This window comes from Perognathus longimembris, chromosome 4 (assembly GCF_023159225.1).
Source record: "Perognathus longimembris pacificus isolate PPM17 chromosome 4, ASM2315922v1, whole genome shotgun sequence".
Lineage (NCBI taxonomy): Eukaryota > Metazoa > Chordata > Mammalia > Rodentia > Heteromyidae > Perognathus > Perognathus longimembris.
The window spans coordinates 68,973,158-68,992,444 of record NC_063164.1 but is presented as its reverse complement, the minus strand read 5'-3'; the positions used below and the strand labels follow the sequence as shown (position 1 = coordinate 68,992,444).

At 37.3% G+C, this 19,287-nt stretch overlaps 1 protein-coding gene across 3 annotated transcripts in view; it reads left to right on the top strand.

The window, feature by feature from the left end:
* The window catches only part of Rif1 (replication timing regulatory factor 1), a 62,895-nt gene that overhangs the window by 11,714 nt on the left and 31,894 nt on the right, over positions 1-19,287 (top strand). For 2 of the 3 annotated variants that reach the window (XM_048345485.1, XM_048345483.1), the window contains exons 9-18: positions 7,067-7,205; positions 9,798-9,949; positions 11,069-11,183; positions 11,671-11,844; positions 12,064-12,174; positions 13,371-13,433; positions 13,995-14,095; positions 15,270-15,356; positions 16,237-16,310; positions 17,610-17,790. In XM_048345485.1, coding sequence (XP_048201442.1) covers positions 7,067-7,205; positions 9,798-9,949; positions 11,069-11,183; positions 11,671-11,844; positions 12,064-12,174; positions 13,371-13,433; positions 13,995-14,095; positions 15,270-15,356; positions 16,237-16,310; positions 17,610-17,790 — 1,197 coding nt within the window. The remainder of the gene's footprint in view (positions 1-7,066; positions 7,206-9,797; positions 9,950-11,068; positions 11,184-11,670; positions 11,845-12,063; positions 12,175-13,370; positions 13,434-13,994; positions 14,096-15,269; positions 15,357-16,236; positions 16,311-17,609; positions 17,791-19,287) is intronic. The other variant, XM_048345484.1, reaches the window with a different exon arrangement.

The window sequence follows — 19,287 nt, the reverse complement described above, 5'->3', positions numbered from 1 at the left end:
CAGTGTTTTGAGGTCATTTGATAGAACATACAGTGAATAGTGAAAAAACAAGTGTTAACTGGGCCAGTTTTGAGGGAGGGCGCTCTTGTTTTTGTCAGTTGTGGGGTTTGAACTCTGGCCCTGGGATTCTCTGGGCTTGGGCACTGTCCCTGAGCTCTTCAGCTCAAGACTAGTGCTCTACTACTTTGAGCCTCAGTGCCACTTTGGGTTTTCTGGTGGTTAATTGGAGATGAGAATCTCACAGACTGTCCCTTCCAGGATGGCTTTGAACCAGATCCTCAGATCTCACCCTCATGAATAGCCAGGATTACAGATGTTAGCCACTGGTGCCTGGCTTCTTTTAGTTTATTTTAACCATTTGAACAATTCAGTGGTATTAAATATAATGATATTAAATATATTGTGTAAACATCGTTTCTATGTGTACCCAAAACATTTTCTCCCATCTCCAAGGGGAAGGGAACTTTCTCTGCCAAGGGCCATTTGGATATCTTATAACTCCATTCACAGGCCATACTGAATGATCAATCAATAATGGGCAGATGGCTGCAGGAAGTCTTATAAGAAGTAATCTCTAGGGGCTGGGAGCTTAGTGTGGTAGAGTACTTGCCTACCGCCCATGAAGCCATGGGTTCAGTTCCTCAGCACCACATAAACAGAAAAGGCCTGTGGCTCAAGCGGTAGAGTGCTAGCTAGCCTTGAGCAAATGAATCCAGGGACAGTGCCCAGGCCCTGAGTCCAAGCCACAGGACTGGCGCCCCCCCCCCCCCAAAAAAAAAAAAAAAGAAAAAAAAAGATGCAGCCTCTCTCACTATGTACCAAATGATGAGGTCCACAGGCTGGACATTTCTACCCCTTCCAAGCAGTAACTCCCATTCTCCCCACCATTAAACATCTGTTGTACTTCCTGTATGAATCTGCTTATTTCCTTATGTAAGGGGAATCATGACATTGGCCCTTCATGTGTAGCTTTTTATGTATATAATATTGTTGAGATCCATCTAAGAGCATATACTAAATAAAGCTCCCAGGGACTGAAAATAATACTGTACTGGATTTTATTTTATTCATCTGGATGGACATTGGGCTTTCTTTTTGCTATTGTGAATAATGTGACTAAACATAGGCTTAGAAATGTGTTTTTGGAGTCTTTGTCTTTAGGTTTTTGGATATGTGCTTAATAGAATTACGGGGTCATAATGTTTGGTGCTTCACTAAATGAGCTATAGCAGCATTACTATTTTATGTTTATGCCCATAATGCACTAAAGTCCTGACTTCTCTTGCCATTTATTTAGAAATAGTCATTCTAATTGATGTGAAGTTCAACCTCGGTTTTGGTTTGCTTTTCTAATGTTAATATTTTCATGTGGTCTGACCTTTTGTGTTATCCAGTGAAATGTTTCATTCAAGTTCTTCATTCATTAATTTTTTTTTCTTTTCTTTTTGGTATGTATATTGTCAGAAAATATATCTGATTACCTTTCAACTACTTAAACAAGTTAGCACATGGGAAAAAAAAAGATTGTATGGCATTAATAGGTCTTGGCATCAGTATTCCCCGCCCCCTCCCCACCCCCCAGGGTCTGGGCTCTGTCCCTTAGCTTTTCTACTCAAGCTTGTTCACACACTCAACTCCCAACTTGTTTGAGGAGTGGGGTGGGGGTTATTACTTGGAGATTACATATTAATTGGAGTCTCACAGACTTTTCTTGCTCTTTTCCGGCCCAGCTAGCTTGAAAATACAATCCTCATCCTACTGTATAGGCATAAACGCTATCTCAAGCTTTAAAACACAATGTGACCTAGCAAATTGTTTTACCCAATTTTGAATTGGCTTGTTTTCATTGTGGTCCTTAATATAGTCTGTATGTTAATCTTTTCACTTATGTGTGTTACAAACACTTTTTGCTTTGTAGCTTTTTCTTTTAGTACTGGGGTTTGGAATTCAGGGCCAGGATGATCTTCCCTTAGTTTTTTTAAGGTTGGTGCGTGAGGCACAATTCACTTCTTTGTGTTTGCTGGTCAATTAGAGTCTCAGACTCTTCTCCCTGGGCTGGCTTCAGGGTGGGACCCTCAGATCTCAGCCTCCTGAGTAGGATTATAGGAATGAGCCACCAGCTCCCTGCTTGATTGTTGTTTTTTTTGGGGGGGGGGGTGGTGAGCTGCTGGTACTGGAGCTTGCATTCAGGGCCTCTCTGTGGGCTTTCTTGCTCATAGTTAGTGCTCTGCACATTAAGTCACACCTCCAAGCTGGCATCCTTGCCTGACTAATTGGAAAAGGAATCTCACAGCTGGCTTTGACGTATGATCCAGGTCTCAGCCTCCTGAATAGCTAGGATTATACCTGTGAGCCATTAGGGCTTCGCTTTATTGATTTGTACAGACTTTGGGAGTTGGAGTTAAGGATTAAGCATGTGTTCTATCATTAAGCTATACTGTGTCCACAGTTTTGTGAAGTATATAAATATACTTTTAGTTGTGATAGTTCCTGTCCATAGTCCTAGCTACTCAGCCATAGTCCTAGCTACTCAGGAGGCTAAGATATGAGGATCACAGTGGAAGCCAGCCAGCCTGCCTGGGAAGGAAGTACCTTGAGACTTACTGGAAGTGGAGCTGTGGTTCAAGTGGTAGAATGCTACCGTTAAGCAAAGAAAATAAAGCAAGCTCAGGGACACCTCCCAGGCCCTGAGTTCAATTCAAGCCCAATACCACACACAAAAAGAGTTTTAATTTTCATCTTTAAAATATTTTGAACTAATTTTTGGTAAGGTAATTATCTAGCTTCATTCTGTTTAAGTGTGTGTGTGTGTGTGTGTGTGTGTGTGTTTACTGGTATCAGGGCCTTGCATTTTTCCTTAGCTTTTTTACTTAGGGGTAATGCTCTGCCACTTGACCCACATTTCTACTTCCAGCTTTTTGTTAATTGGAAATGAGAGTCTCAAACATTTCTGTCCTGGCTGGCTTAAAACCGAGGCCCTTAGATTCTAGCCTACTGAGTAGCTAGGATACAGGCATGAGCTTACCAGCCTTAGCACCATTTGTTGAAAAGGCTTTTCAATTCAATATAGTCCTAGACCCTTGCCCAAAGTATTTGAATGTGTATGCAGGAAATTTTTTTTTCTGAGCTCTATTCCCTTTGTTTTGGCCTGTTCCGTCATTACTGTTATTTTGTCTGAAAAAGGTTGTTGGAGTTTTTGTGCCTGTATTGGTACTTGAACTTGGCCTGGGCACTGTCCCTTAGCTTTTGCAATCAAGTCTGGTGCCCTACCTACTTGAACCACAGTTCTATTTACAGTTTTTTGGTAGTTAATTGAAGATTGGTCTCCTTGGACGCCTGCTGAGGCTAGCTTTGAATTGCTCCTGAGTAAATAGGATTACAGTCAGGAGCCACTGTCACCTAGCTAGTTGTTGGAGTCTTGATAGAGATTGCCTGGAATCGCTGGATTGCTTTGGATAATCTTGCTATTGAATATATATGTTTTAAATTTTTTAGGTCTTAAGCTTATTTTAACAATCCTTTGTAGTTTTCATCACATAAATTGTTAACTTCTTTGGTTAGAATAACTCCATAATTCACCACATAATGATGTTTCAAACATTGACAGGCCAGACATAGTGCAGTGGTCCCATAAAAAAGTTCAGTAGAGGTAGAAAGTGCTGTTAGTAGCATTATAATTGGCTTGGTGATGCCATTGTAATTTTTTGGTTTTGGTGCTGGTCTTGAACTAAGGGCTTGTTTGCTGCTCTTGGCTCCCCCCCCTTGTTTTTTTCACTCAAAACACAACTCTATATTTTTGGTAGCTAATTGGAAATGAAGAATCTCATGAACTTTTCTGCCTAGGATGGCTTTGAATGTCAGTCCTCAAAGTCTTCTGAGTTGCTAGAATTACAGGCGTGAACTACCTTCCCCCCCACCCCCATACTTGCTTATTAGGGCTTTGTGCTTGTTTAGCTTTTTTTGTATTCTACCACTACTTGAGCCACACATTTCTGGCTTTTTTGCTTGTTATTGGAGATAAGAGTCTCAATGGACTTTATACCATTATCTCCAGAACTCCTGCATTATTTATTTATTTATTCATGCATGCTGCTGGTTTTGAATCTAGGACCTTGATGTGTGTAGCATCTTCTTGAAATTGAATTACTCAAGTATTGATGGTGATCCTGTTAGCAAACTGCACTGCCAGTCATATAAAAGTATAGCAATGCAATTTTGTATATACATAGTACTTGATAATAAGCGACATTTAACTGCTTAATGTATATTGTGTTTTACAGTGTACTCAAGTATAAAAACATTACTGTAAAGTAGTATTCTGTGTTAAGTCAGAGGTAAATTCATCTCATTTTTATCATATGTACTGGTTACTTCATCTTCTCTTGTGATTGACTTAATCTTGTGTTTTGTTCACCTTGGCCCTAGGGGCAATAAGCTATACCATATATACACCATGTAGACTAGGTGTATGGAAGGCTATTGCATCTAAGTTTGTGTAAGTACACTCTTGACTTTGCATGACAACAAATTTCCTATCATTAAGTGATCCACATATTTAATTTTTTTAGGTGCTAGGTAAATTAAATTGCTTTGCTAATATGCTACTCAGATTGTTCATAACTTGCATCTATGCTTATGAGTGATTTGTTCTTTGTAGTTACTATACTAGCTCCAGTAGATTGCTTAAGGATTCTGATATTCTAAGCCCTTTTGTTGTCATTTTAAATTATATATAATTAGCCAAACATGGTGATGGAACATTTGTAATCTCAGCACTGGGGAAGCAAAGCAGGTGAATTGCAAGTTCAGGCTAGCTTGGATTGCATAGCAAAACCCTGTCTCTAAAATTAAAAAAAAAAAAAACAAGAAATTTACATGTGCTTTATTGCTTTGTAGGACTGTAGTTCTTTTCTCTGGATATATTGTTTTCTTGTCATTTATACTTTATTATCTTTTTTGCTAGACATTATTTCCATTTTAGTCATATACAGTATTTGGAAATAGTTGAAGTTACCTAATATCTCACTTTCTTTATCATTTATGAAAGGTATTTCAGCTAATTTTCATGCTTGTTTCAGTCATCTCAAAGGTTTTGTTAATTTTACAATTTAGCATCTCTTTACTTTTTCTTAGTCTTTTTCTTTTTTTGGTATGGTTTTTTCATATAGATACAGGTTGAACATCTTGCCTGAAAATCCTTTAGCCCCTAATCTTACCTTTAATCATCACTGTATATATTTAGTGTTGATTTCATCCATTTTCCCCTTCCAAAGATTGTTACTAATCATAGTCCCTGTTTTCACTATAATTTAAAAATGATTACTGATAGTATTATTTTACTAAGAATATTAACATTAAGAAGGTATGTTGTGGGACACAAGTGCCATTTTAGATCATGAGTTTTTCAGACATTATTTTTCTATCCCAGGCAGGTCTTGAACTAACTGTAGTCCTGCCTGGCCACCAACTACCTCGTGCTTTTATATTTTCTTTTGCCAGTACCAGGTTGAATTCTGGCCTCGTGCATTTGCTTGGCTGATGCTGTCACTTGAGCCTCACTGACCTCCAGCTCTCTTTTTGCTGGTTATTTTGGGCATGGAGTCTAGTGGACTTCTCTGTCTAGATGGCCTAAAATTTCCTTCTCCTGGATCTCAGTCTCCTGAGTAGTTATTATAGACAGGCATGAGCTACCAGTACAGGCTCAGGATCTAAAATTTGTTCTCTCCCTTGACGGAAGAATTCTCTGACTTCGTGTTGAGTCTCGGTCAAAACATAAGTAGTGGGGCTGGGGATATGGCCTAGTGGCAAGAGTGCCTGCCTCATATACATGAGGCCCTGGGTTCGATTCCCCAGCACCACATATACAGAAAATGGCCAGAAGTGGCGCTGTGGCTCAAGTGGCAGAGTGCTAGCCTTGAGCAAAAAAGAAGCCAGGGACAGTGCTCAGGCCCAGAGTCCAAGCCCCAGGACTGGCCAAAAAAGAAAACAACAAAACAAAAACATAAGTAGTGGTGAAAATATTCTATAAAATTCTCTTTACAGGTGAAAGAAAACACATACTCAACCTGTATCTATTTCTTTGGTTTAAGTTGATAGAACTTGGAATTTATCTTACCTTCCATATTTTCTCTGTAGACTTTTTTGTTTTATGACCTTAAGCTTTGAATATGTATGTATACCTCAATAGTTTTTAGTAGAGTGTGGTACCTCACGCCTGTAATTCTAGCTAGTTGAGAGGCAGAAATTGAGTAGTGGCAGTTCAAGGTCAACAAAGGCAAAATCGATTCTAGACTTAAAATTTTTTTTTTTTGGCCAGTCCTGGGCCTTGGGCTCAGGGCCTGAGCACTGTCCCTGGCTTCCTTTTGCTCAAGGCTAGCACTCTGCCATTTGAGCCACAGCGCCACTTCTGGCCATTTTCTGTATATGTGGTGCTGGGGAATCGAACCCAGGGCCTCATGTATACAAGGCAAGCTCTTTTGCCACTAGGCCATATCCCCAGCCCCTCTAGACTTAATCTTGACCAATAGTTGAGGTGGCATGTGGCTGTAATCCCCAGTATGCAAGGAAGCCACACTGGCTATAAAGTGAACTAGACTTTTTCTTGAAAATAGCACAAGGAACTAGCTAGCAGATTGGCCCTAGTGGTAGACTGCCTAGCAAGTGTGGGGCCCAGAGATCAAGCCTATCTATAAAGTGAGACTCTTTTTAGACTGGTTCAAATGGTAGAATGTTTACATAGAAAATGTAGGACCCTGAGTTCAAATCCCAGTACTGCTTAGGAATTTTCTTTTTTGAGAGAATCTCCAAGATCCTCCTGCCTTGACCTCCAAAGTGCTGATTACGTCATCACATCTAGCCATAATATTGTCTTAATTCAAATTCCTAAGACTTTGTGTATCTTTTGTAACAAGCTTATCTTTTGTAGGAAATTCATCTTTTGCCTCATTTGTGACATTATGAATTCCTAAGAGCATATATTAAGTGAAGATAAACTAATGAAGATGGTGCCTATATTTTGTTTCAAGCAGAAAAGTAACTTTAATTTTTTTTCTCTCTCTTTGTTTAGACCCTGCATCGAAGTGGGAGTTTCATCAATTCTTTGTTACAGCTGGAAGAACTGGGATTTCGTAGTGGAACCCCCATGGTTAAAAAAATTGCTTTTATTGCTTGGAAGAGCTTAATAGATAATTTTTCTTTAAATCCAGGCATGTAACTTTTTGTTCATTTATTTTGCTATTAGGCAAAGTTAAACATTGAATGAAGCTTTACTGATTCATTGGAGTTTAGACTGAAACATAACTTTATTAGCTTTTGTTAAGCAAACACTGTCTAAAAATAGAATTTTATTTGTACCAGTACTGGGGCTTGAACTCAGGACTTCACACTCTTGTTTTTTGTTGTTTTGGTCTACCCTGGGGCTTGAACTCAGGGCATGGGCACTGTTGCTGAGCTCTTTTGCTCAAGGCTAACATTGCACCACTTTGAGCCACAGTGCTATTTCTAGTTTTTTGGTACTTAATTGGAGTTAAAATTCTCACAGATTTTCCTTCTTGGGCTGGTTTCAAACTACAATCTTTAGGTCTCAGCCTCCTAAGTAGGATTATAGGCCTGAGCCACCAGTGCTTGTAATAGATTTTTAAAGAGACTTCATTGAAAATTACTAGTATTTGTTTTTTTCTAGGCCCTTCCCTAGCAAAAAGTGAGGCCATGCTTAATCTCCACTACAACTCCCCTTTCCCCCAAAAAGTTTTTATTTCAAAAAGTGGGAAAAATACCATTTGTGACTTTCCTTAATAGCACTGAGTTGAACACTTACTTAATCTCTTTTTTTTTTTTTTTTTGGCCAGTTCTTGCGCTTGGACTTCAGGCCTGAGCCACTGTCCTTGGCTTCTTTTTGCTCAAGACTAACACTCTACCTCCTGAACCATACTGTCACTTCTGGCCTTTTCTGTTTATGCGGTGCTGAGGGATCAAACCCAGGGCTTCGTGCATACTGTGCAAGCACTAAGCTACATTCCCAGTCCTCTTATTGCATATCTTACAAACACAATAGATCTGAGATGTACTGTAACTATTTTAGAAAAGCGAAGTAGTATACCGGAGAACATAAAGCTAATAGAAGATGTGAAATAATACCTGTAAAATAAAAATATCAATAGTTTAGGACCTTTATTTCTTCAATATCTCTGAATAGGTGCCTTGTACTAGGCTAATATTCATACAAGGCAATGATTCTTTTGGCCTTACGTTAACTGTACTTCCCACTGTTGAGTGTATTTATTTTAACAGACTCAATAATATTTAGCCTAAAAATAGTGCATTATGAATATTTAATAACAAATGAAGCTAATCTTATTTATTATTTTTTTTTCCAGTCCTGGGGCTTAGACTAAGGGCTTGAGCACTGTCCCTGGCTTCTTTTTGCTTAAGGCTAGCACTCTGCCATTTGAGCCACAGGGCCACATCTGGCCTTTTCTATATGTGTGGTATTGAGGAATTGAACCCAGGCCTTCATGTGTATGAGGCAAGCAGTCTTGCCATTAGGCCGTATTCCCAGCCCCTAATCTTACCTTTAATCATCACTGTATATATTTAATGTTGATTTCATCCATTTTTCCCTACCAAAGATTGTTACTAATCATATTCCCTGTTTTTACTTTAATTTAAAAATGATTACTGATAGTATTATTTTACTAAGAATATTAACATTAAGAAGATATGTTGTGGGGCACAAGTGCCTTTTTAGATCATGAGTTTTTCAGACATTATTTTTCTATCTCAGGCAGGTCTTGAACTAACTGTAGTCCTGCCTGGCCACCAACTACCTCGTGCTGAGATTATAGGTGTGAGCCACCATGCCCAGCTGTAGCTTGCTTGCTTATTTATTTAGCTAGTCCTGGGGCTTGAACTTGGGGCCTGGAACTGTCCCTGTGCTTCTTTTGCTCAAGGCTAGCACTCTACCCCTTAAACTACAGCACCACGTCTAGCCTTTCCCGTTTATGTGTTACTGAGGAATTGAACCCAGTCTACATTCCCAGTCCTAGCTGTAGTTGTTAATTGGAAATAAAACATTGCCTTCTTAAAAAATGGAATGGTTAATCTGCATTAACCATGCACTATGAGGTAATATTTTGAAGGTTAAAACGGTTAGAATTATATATAGTTGCTTGTAGAAATGTGAAATAACGAAAAGATAAAATCTGTGTTCAAGTTAAGTCTAGAGCTGAATTTCATGACTGAAATATGGATACAGGAAGCCATTGAGAAATCAGATGCTTGTCCTATTTTATCATCTTTCATATGCTTCCGTTGCAGACTTAGAGCAAGTAGGAAAGAAAGAAAAGCAAAAGTAACTTACTAGTAACTAAGCTACCTAAAAAGGAGCCTTTAAGCCTCTAAGCATGGTGGCACTCAGACATCAGGCCTCAGCAGTACTATTTGATAGGATGCATTACTAGTTGAATTAAAAAAATGATAGCCCTTTTTGACATATTGTTCTTTATTTCTTAGGGGAAGTTTTGTTAGCACCCTTGGTTTCAAGCCACTAGAAATCAGCATTACTCCATTTTTAACAAGAAATAACACAGACATTGCTGTCACCTGGTTGGAAAATCATGATTTTTATAGGTTAATCATCTAACAAATATTACCAGTTTCATTGAGATTATTGGTCCATCTGTCAAAATTAAAAGTTTGAGAAGAACAATCTGATGATTTTTTAAAACCTATTTTCTTACTATGGTAAAAATTTAAGTGTTAATTTATGACTTTTTACATGTCTGCTTATTTTTTTTAAGATATACTTTGTAGTGCAAAAAGACTCAAGTTGTTAATGCAGCCTTTGAGTTCCATCCATGTGAAAACAGAAGCTCTAGCATTAACAAAACTAGAAGTCTGGTGGTACTTAGTGATGAGACTTGGACCATATCTCCCTGCTAATTTTGAACAGGTAAGATAGATGTTCATTGTTTCTTTAATTCTGAAATAATGTCTTTTGTGTTACATTTGCTAAGTGTAAATAGACCACAGACTCGAAGAGAGCCAAAGGAGCTGTTTTCTTTCTTTTTTTGGAGCTTGGATGCTGTTTCTGAGCTATTTTTGCTCCAGGCTAGTGCTCTACTACTTGAGTCACAGCTCCACTTCTTGCTTTTTGGTGGTTAATTGGAGATATGAGTCTCATAGACTTTGCTGCTTGAGCTGGCTTTAAACCGCAATCGTTACTCAGACTACTGAGTAGCTAGCACTGGTATGCACCACCAGCACCCAGCTAATAGCTTTTTTTTTTTTAAAGCTCAGAGCTTGGATTTTTCTTTGGAGAATATTCTCTAATGACATGAAGTAGAGCCCAGGGTTTTGAAAAAGCTTTGTATTTTATCTGCTTTCAACAAGCTTGGTAAAATTGAAAATAAAGATGTGTAATTGGAGTCATAAATTCTTCAAGTTCTGGCATTTTAAGGTACTAATACGCTGATCTTATCTAGTTGTCTAGAATTTTAATTGGAATTAGTATCTAGATATGGCTACTAATGGGATAATTTTATAAATGTTGGGCTGTGACATTCATCAACAATAGAGCACCTGCCTACCATGGGTAAGGCACTGAGGTAAAATGTCAGTACTGCCCCCAAAAATATTGCTTGGGTTTTTGTTTTTTTAAAAACCTGGGTCTTGAACTCTGGATATGGACACTGTCCCTGAGCTTCTTTGACTCAAGATTAGGGCTCTGCCACTTTAAGCCACAGCTCCACTTCCAGTTTTCTGGTGGTTAATTGGACATGAGTCTCATGGCCTTTCTTGCCCTTTGCTGGCTTCAAACGGCAATCCTCAAATCTCAGCCTCCAGAGTAGCTAGGATTATAGGCATGACCCATCGGTGCCCAGCCTACAATATTATATTTTGACTGTGTCTCTATTTAGACTGTTTTAGATTAACCTCTCATGAGAAGTTTTCAAGTTTCTGCTTAATTAGGGGTGTTCAGAAATTTATATATTCTAGAAGACTTTAGAAACAGGAGATAAAGATTATAAGCAGAGCAGACATTTTGTCCCTTTTTTTCTTGCCATAATAGGTTTGTGTGCCCCTGATTCAGAGTACAATCATTGATAATAGTGCTTCACCTCGAAGCAGCTCATCTCGCTTACCCACTTCTCCAAATTTAACTCCTATGACTCCTGTACACAAAGGTAAGAGATAGATCTCCTTGCTTTTTTTATATGAATGCCTTTGGGAGGAACAATAAGGGAAAGGTATGATCTTCCTATGTAAGTCAGGCTCAATTCAAGTTCACAGTTTCTCTTGCCTCAGTCTATATGGAGTGCTGGGATTATATGTGTAGGTTGTTTTGTCCCATCTGTGTCCCCCACCCCGCGCTTGTCGCGCTTGTCCCATGTCACACAAACACAAAATCTATCGATTGATAATTTGAACATAGGAATTAATAGCCTATACAATTAGAATTGTGTTTATTATTTTGTGTGTTTGTGTGCTGGTCCTGAGGCTTGAACTTTGCGCCGGGGAGTTGTCCCTAGCTTTCTCCTCAGATCTTGTCCTGGTGAATTACATGGGCCAGCCATCGGCATGCAGCCATTTTGGAAGGCAAATTTTATTGAAGAGAAATAAAATAGATGCATTTGGGTAAATCTTGTATAACTTTGTTTTTCATTTTTAAAGGTGCTTCCCCATATGGAGGTTCTATAACCCCGCGCTCAAGCTCAAGTTCAAATTCAAGTGGAATGGCCCCAATATCTTCTATTCAACTTTTGGGACTAGAAATGTTGCTTCACTTTTTGTTGGGTCCAGAAGTCTTGAGTTTTGCTAAGCAACAGAAACTTGTATTGAACTTAGGTATTTAAGTGTTTTTAAAATAATTTACTATAATAACTCAGATTAGCTCACTTTTGATGAAACTTTATTTTCTCCACAGCCCAATTGTAATTCTGTATAAGTACAAATCTTTTAAATAATAAGTAGCTATTCTGGACATGTAAAATTTTGTAAGTTGATAAATGTACTTCACACATTTTTTTTTGTTTTATGTATCTTTTTATGTTTTCTCCCTTTTAGAACCACTTGAACATCCGTTAATCAGCAGCCCTTCTTTTTTTTCCAAACATGCACATATCCTCATCACTGCTGTTCATGATAGCTTTGTTGCAGTTGGGAAAGATGCTTCAGGTAAGAATTCAGAGAATTTTTTTAATATTCAAAATTATTTTAGAAGGTAGAGCAATATTTATATAGTACCAAAAATCTTTATATTGACTTATTTTAACCCTTGAAGCAACATTTTGTGTCAGTCCATGTATTTATGTCAACATTTATGTCAGTCCAGCAATGTATTTATGATAAATGGTGATGCTATGATTCTTGTCTAGTCTGTATGGCTGGAGCCATACAAATACATAATTATAAAATACATAAACAATGCATCAAAATTTGAATAACTGGTATATTTTGTAATAGTAGCACTTGGGAATCTGAGATTACTTAGGACCCAGGTGTTACTCCTGTGCTTTTTTTTCCCTCAAGGCTAGTGCTCTACCACTTGAGCCACAGTTCTACCTCTGGCATTTTTAGCAGTTATCTTGGGCTGCCTTTGAACCATGATATGTAAAATCTCAGCTTCCTGCGTAGTTAGGATTACAGTTCTGAGTGATCAGTTTGGCTGATTTTTTTTTTTCTTTTTAACCTAGTTGATGAATGAATCATACTTTCCCCCATTAGATTGGTTGTTAGATAGCCTTTTAAGTCATTGATTTTTCCTTTTCTTAAAAGTGATTGGTATTCAGTACAGAAAATACAGATATTGGGGGGGGGGGGGGAATTGCATGTAATTTTTACAGTGAAATCTACTGGCTAGATTATGTACCAGAACTTATTCCTTTGTTTTACATCCCAGTGTTAGCATGTTATAGTCCTGTTATAGAAAACAAAATTGATGTTTTCAAACAAATGAAGTGGTCCACCAGGCACTGTTGGCTGTAATCCTAGGTACTCAGGAGGCTTAGATCTGAGGATTTGGTTAAAAACCAGCCTGGGCAGGAAAGTCCATGAGGTTTTTATCCCCAATTAGCCATAGAAAAAATATTAAGAATATTTAAAATTTAAAAAAAATTTAAAAGTTAACCACTAGAAACCCAGAACTGGCGCTGTGGTTCAAGTGGTAGAGGTCAAGCCTTGAGCTGAAGAGCTCAGGGATGGCTCCCAGAGGTCAAGCCCCACAACCAACAAAAAAATGTCAAGTGGTCTTTTCATGAATGCCTGGGTGTATATAATGAAATTATATTCAGATTAGCTAGATATTGCTGTTGGTTACTGACATAAGGGAGAAAGGAGCTTTGTTGAAAGTGTTTATTTTTTTTGTTTGATAGACGCAATGGTCAATGCTATCTGGAAAGAGCTAATTACCTTGGTGAAGTCTGTGATTGAGTCAGGTAAGGATTGTTACACTGAAATTGAATTCTTTTTTTTTTTTTCCCAGTCTTGGGGCTTGAGCTCAGGGCCTGGGCACCATTTCTGAGCTGCTTTTGCTCACAGCTAGCACTCGACCATTTGAGCCGCAGCACCACTTTCAGCTTTTCTGTGTATGTGGTACTGAGGAATCAAACACAGGGCTTCATACATGCTAGGCAAGTACTGTACCACTAAGCCACATTTCCAGCCCTGAAATTGAATTCTCTAAATTTCATATATACTTTAAATTTTTTCATCCTGGGTTTGATCCCCAGTACCAAAAAAGAAAGGGGGAAAAATACAGTTAAAAAAAAAAAAAAGAATAGGGCTGGGATGTAGCTCAGTTGCAAAACACTTGCTTAGCAAGTGCAACGTCCTGGATTCGATCCCCAGTACCAAAAAAAAAATAATAACAGTTAAAATGTTTATAGTGATTTTACACTTAATTTAAGTCAATAAGCATAAAATATGTTTAGAAGGAAAATTTTCATTTTACTTATAAGAATGTTTAGAACCATGCCCTTCCCTTTGCTTTTTGACAGGTAACAAAAAAGAGAGGCCAGGTTCTGAAGTTTTAACCCTAATACTAAAGTCTTTGGAAAGCATAGTTAAGTCAGAAGTATTTCCTGCATCAAAAACATTAGTAAGTATACCCAAAAATTGATTTTAAAGATCATGTTTTGGAAAGATTAGGATTGGGGCAGACTTCTCATACAAAGAGTTAGTTAACATAGTTGTATAATAAATACAATCACTTCATTACCCCTACAGATTTTTCTTTTGTGCTATTTCTGGATCTTGAACTCAGGGCTTAGGTGCTGTCCTTGAGTGTTTTTGCTCAAGGTTAGTACACTCTCACACGAGCCACAGCTCTACTTCCAACTTGTTGGTGGTTAATTGAATTGACTTTTTTGCCTGGGTTGGCCTCAAACCCAATCTTCAGATCTCAGATACTCCTGAGTAATTATGATTATAGGAGTGAGCCATCAGCTTCCAGCTGTATATTATTTAAGATAATTTCTTCAATATTAAATGCATTTTGTAAATATGTATAGAGATTAAGAAATAGCTTCTCATAAATACATTATGAAATCAGTAAAGTTTGGAATGACAAATGTACTAGGAAGTATATTGTGCTTAATATTAATAGCAAAGGATCTAGAGCAGATGAAGTGAGTTGCTTTTATCCAGTTAAAAGAATTTGAGCAATTGATTTGTACTTTTCACTTTGATTCATTGTAAGGAATCAATACAGCAGTGGTTAATGTTTGAGTTGAGACATGTAAAGGACTAAGGGCCAGACACAAATAAATGCTATTAATGTGTTATAACATGTAAAAACATTTTCACTAATATGTCAGTTTGCATAGTGCAATAATACAAGTAGAGTTAGATTTTACATTAAGTACAGCAATCTAATTGAAAACAGTTTGGTGTAGGCTCATTCATCTTTCTTTAGCAATTTTCGTCCCAGCCTCTAGTTTGCATCTTGTTCCTGATACCATTGAGTATATACAGAATTTCTTTTAGCAGCATACAAAATAGAAATACCTTTAACACCCATTTTTTTGAAAAATGGTTGAATAGACAAATTATGTACATTCATATGAGAGCATCTATATGTTGATGCAAAAATTTTTGTTTATGTTAATGGACTTTTAAAACAAATCCAGATGCAGGGAAATAAATGTGTATTTACACTAATAAATGATGACTACTTGTAAAAATTTGCTGTTATAAAAATATTTAGCAATAGTGGACTTTTGCTAAGTAGATGACTATATGACTGATTACTATAAAACTTTTCTCTTTCTTAGGTCCTCATGGAAATTACAATTAAAGAACTTCCTCAGAAAGTATTAGGTTCACCTGCATATCAGGTTGCTAATATGGATATTCTTAATGCAAGTATCTTAAATGTAATGATATGGTCAGATTGATAACCACTGCAGAAGTTCCTTAGTTTTTATTTGCTTTATTAAAAGTGGTAGATTTTTAAGTTCTACAATTACTGTGTTTGAAATATGCTGTTAAAAATAGCACAAAAAGTAGTAGCTTAATGTGAATAATAAAATATGGTGCTATCAATAGGAGGAAATGTTTTTTTCTGGATTAAGTTATTGACTAAAGTTGTTGTTGTTGGTTTTTTTTTTTTTTTTTTTTTTTTTTTGCCAATCCTGGGGCTTGAACTCAGAGCCTGAGCACTGTCCCTGGCTTCTTTTTACTCAAGGCTAGCACTCTGCCAACTTGAGCCACAGCGCCCCTTCTGGCCCTTCCTATATATATGGTGCTGAGGAATCGAACCAAAGGCTTCATGTATATGAGGCAAGCACTCTTGCCACTAGGCCATATTCCCAGCCCCTTCACTAAAGTTTTCTATTTATTACTGTTAATTGTTAAATTTTTTGTAAGATTAGGAACATTAGCTTAATGTGAAACATGCTTATTTGCATGATGTAGGTATTATGAGTCCAGGGAGTTTTAGGTCAATGCTCTTTATGTCTGGAATCACACATTCCTTGATACATAGATAAAATAGACTAGAAATACTGATTGATGTTTGTATTTAGTATTTTATTTGTTCTTGGAGTTAAGGTATCACTGTTTCTCAACCTGGCTTTAAGCCTTCAGGGTACTGTGATGATAGTGGGACTACCATACCCAGCATTACTAAGTTAAAGTTTTCATGTTAAAAATCTCCATATTTCTTACATGACTGTTTGTAGAAAACAAGTACATTCATTATTCTTTGTAATTGAGAAGATTATTTTTTCCTTTTTTCAGGGAACTCCAGCTTTGTTCTTAATTCAGTTATTTTTCAACAATAATCTTTTGGAATGTGGTGTAGCAGATGAAAGGTAAAGTTATACCTTGACCTGAAGCTTTGTATTGTTTCTGTTGTGAAACAATGCCCCACTGGATGAGATTCATTTTATTTCTATGTTGTAAATTAAATTTTTCAATATCAAGTCTTGCTATATATGTTTATATAATATACCTATACATTTGTATATAGCATAGACTGACTTCTGATTGGTTTCTCCTTCCTTATTTGTTCAAGTGCTAGTATTATAAGCATGTACAACCAAAAGTTTTTGTTTTTTGAGAGTCTCATTATGAAGCTCATATTGATGTAAAACTTGTGTACCACAATACTTGCTACAGTAATTTTGGGTGTGTGTGTGGGTGTGGGTGTGGTTATTCCTGGGGCTTTTTGGGCTTTTAGGCATTGTTCCTAAGCTTTGTGCTCAAGGCTAGCACTCTACCACTTGAGCCACAGCTCTACTTCTGGCTTGTTGTAATTAATTGGAGATAAGAGTCTCAGGAACTTCCCTGGCTGGCTTCAATCCTTAGTCCTCATATTTCATCCTCCTGAGTCACTAGGATTACAGATGTGAGCCACTGACGCCCAGCTACCATAATTTTTTTTTTTTTTTTGCCTGTCCTGGGCCTTGGACTCAGGGCCTGAGCACTGTCCTTGGCTTCTTTTTTGCTCAAGGCTAGCACTCTGCCACTTGAGCTACAGCGCCACTTCTGGCCTTTTCTATATATGTGGTGCTGAGGAATCGAACCCATGGTTTCATGTATACGAGGCCATGTTCCCAGCCCCTACCATAATTTTTTTTAAGTGAAAAAAGAATGCATCAAATCAGTTAGAGTAGTTCATGCTTGCTATCTGAGTAATTACTGAGACAGGTGGATGGTAAGTTTTAGATCTGCTTAGACTGTCTCCTGTCTCAAAAATTGCATACCTGCAATTACAGCAGTATATGAGATAGATATGGGGAGAATCCCGGTTTAAGGATAGCTTTGCCAAAAAGTTACTAGCAAGATCCCTTCTCAGCAGAAAAGCTGGGCTTTTGAAGGTCCCTATCTATTAGCCCAGTTGTGTGGAAGTTATAAGTAAGAGGATCACACAATAAATTGTAAGACTATTTGAAAAATAAAGCAAAAAAGACTAAGGTGTGGCTCAGTTGGTGTTAGGACACTTATCGAGTGTGAGCCACTAAGTTAAATTCTATACTGCCAAAGCAAAATTTCAAAACAGGTTTTTGGAAATCATCATTTCTTGTTTCTGACAGTTATTTTAGAATTTTATTAATGAGAAATTAATGTGTTTGTGCACAAAGGACTTAATAGGTTCTTAATTTGTTTAGGTTTTTCCTCAATCTGGAAACACTTGTAGGCTGTGTGCTTTCTGGTCCAACATCACCACTAGCTTTCAGTGATTCTGTATTAAATGTTATTAACCAAAATGCAAAGCAGTTGGAAAACAAGGAGCATCTCTGGAGAATGTGGCATATTATAGTTACCCCATTAACTGAACTGATCAATCAGGTATGGTATTTCCCCCAGAATTTAAGGTTATTTTTCTTTGTGTAATTAATGTTATTCTTGGATTTGATATCACTGAATATTTTTGTAGTTTCACTGTAGTTGTGCCTTAATTGTCAAGAGTAGAAGAAAGTGAGTAGCTCTGTTTTTCCAATGTTGCTTTATAAAAGAGTTTGACTTGGATATGATACATATAAAGTCTTAAGTTTACATGAGCTTTTTTCTTTTTTATCATATATATATTTGCTTTCATGTTTACTACAGGGTCTTTCTGTGTATCCTACCCTGGCTTCCAACTTTCTGTCTTCTGAGCTCTGTCTTCTGACATTTGGGTTCTTTTAGTAATTATATAAGTAGGGAAAACAATACTTTTTTTGGGGGGGGCGGCAGTGGGGTAAGGAGAGGGGAGGAGGAACATTGGTTATTGCTCTCTGGTCCAGACTGGCCATGAACTGAAAACCATATGCCTCAGCTTCCTGAGTGCTTAGGTTTACAAATGTGTGCTACCATTCCTTGCTAATTATACTCTTGTGGCCAAGTCATGATACTGCCAATTTTGTATTCTAAATTAGCAATCTGTTTCTGACATTTTAAATACTTGAAAAGGTATCTGTGTTGATAGTATGTAGCACAAGTTCACTATTCTTGGAAATATTCTTTGAGCTGTATCCATATAAGTTACGTGAATGTCAAATGAAGACACATAAAGTAAGTACATTGTTAAAAGGTACTCTGTAAGAAAAATAATTTACATATCTAAAATCCTTCCTACTCTTGAATAGCAGAAGTATTTTTAAAGTCCAGAGGGCTTTTTTTGTAGTGAAAAGTTTTGGGAGTTGCTTCTATTTTAAGACTTTAAATCGATGCATTAGTTTTCCAAACATTTTAGGGGCAAATTGCCACAAACTGATGACTTAAAAGCAACAGGAATTTAATTGATTGATGGCAACATTGGAGTTTGAACTTAAGAATATTCAGGATCACTCATTTGTTTGGCTTGCTTGTTGGGCTGACTGACACTCTACCACTTAGGCCACACACTTAAGCCACACCTGCTTTTTACTGGTTATTTTTGAGATGGAATCTCATGGACTTATCTGTCCAGTCTGGCTTTGACCTTGATACTTCAGATCTCAAGTTCCTGAGTAAGATTATAGCCATGAGCCACTGGCACCCAACTAGGGATTCTTTTTTTAAACAACGAAGAAAATCTCTTGTTTCTATTTCTTGGAGTTCATTTCAAAAAATATTGTTAGATCAGATGCATATAGGTATTTCCTTTGTGCTCATCTCCGAAGAGTATTTTCCTTTAGCTTCACTCTGTGTGAATGCCTAGAGACCTGTATATTTATAATGTCCCAGTGTATTTTAGATCTATCTTCCACATATGTGGAAGAATGCTATCCCAAGTGGTTAGGAGTTCATATATATATATATATATATATATATATAATTATATATACATTAGTCATTTTTTCCCTTCCATGTTAGAAAAGGCCC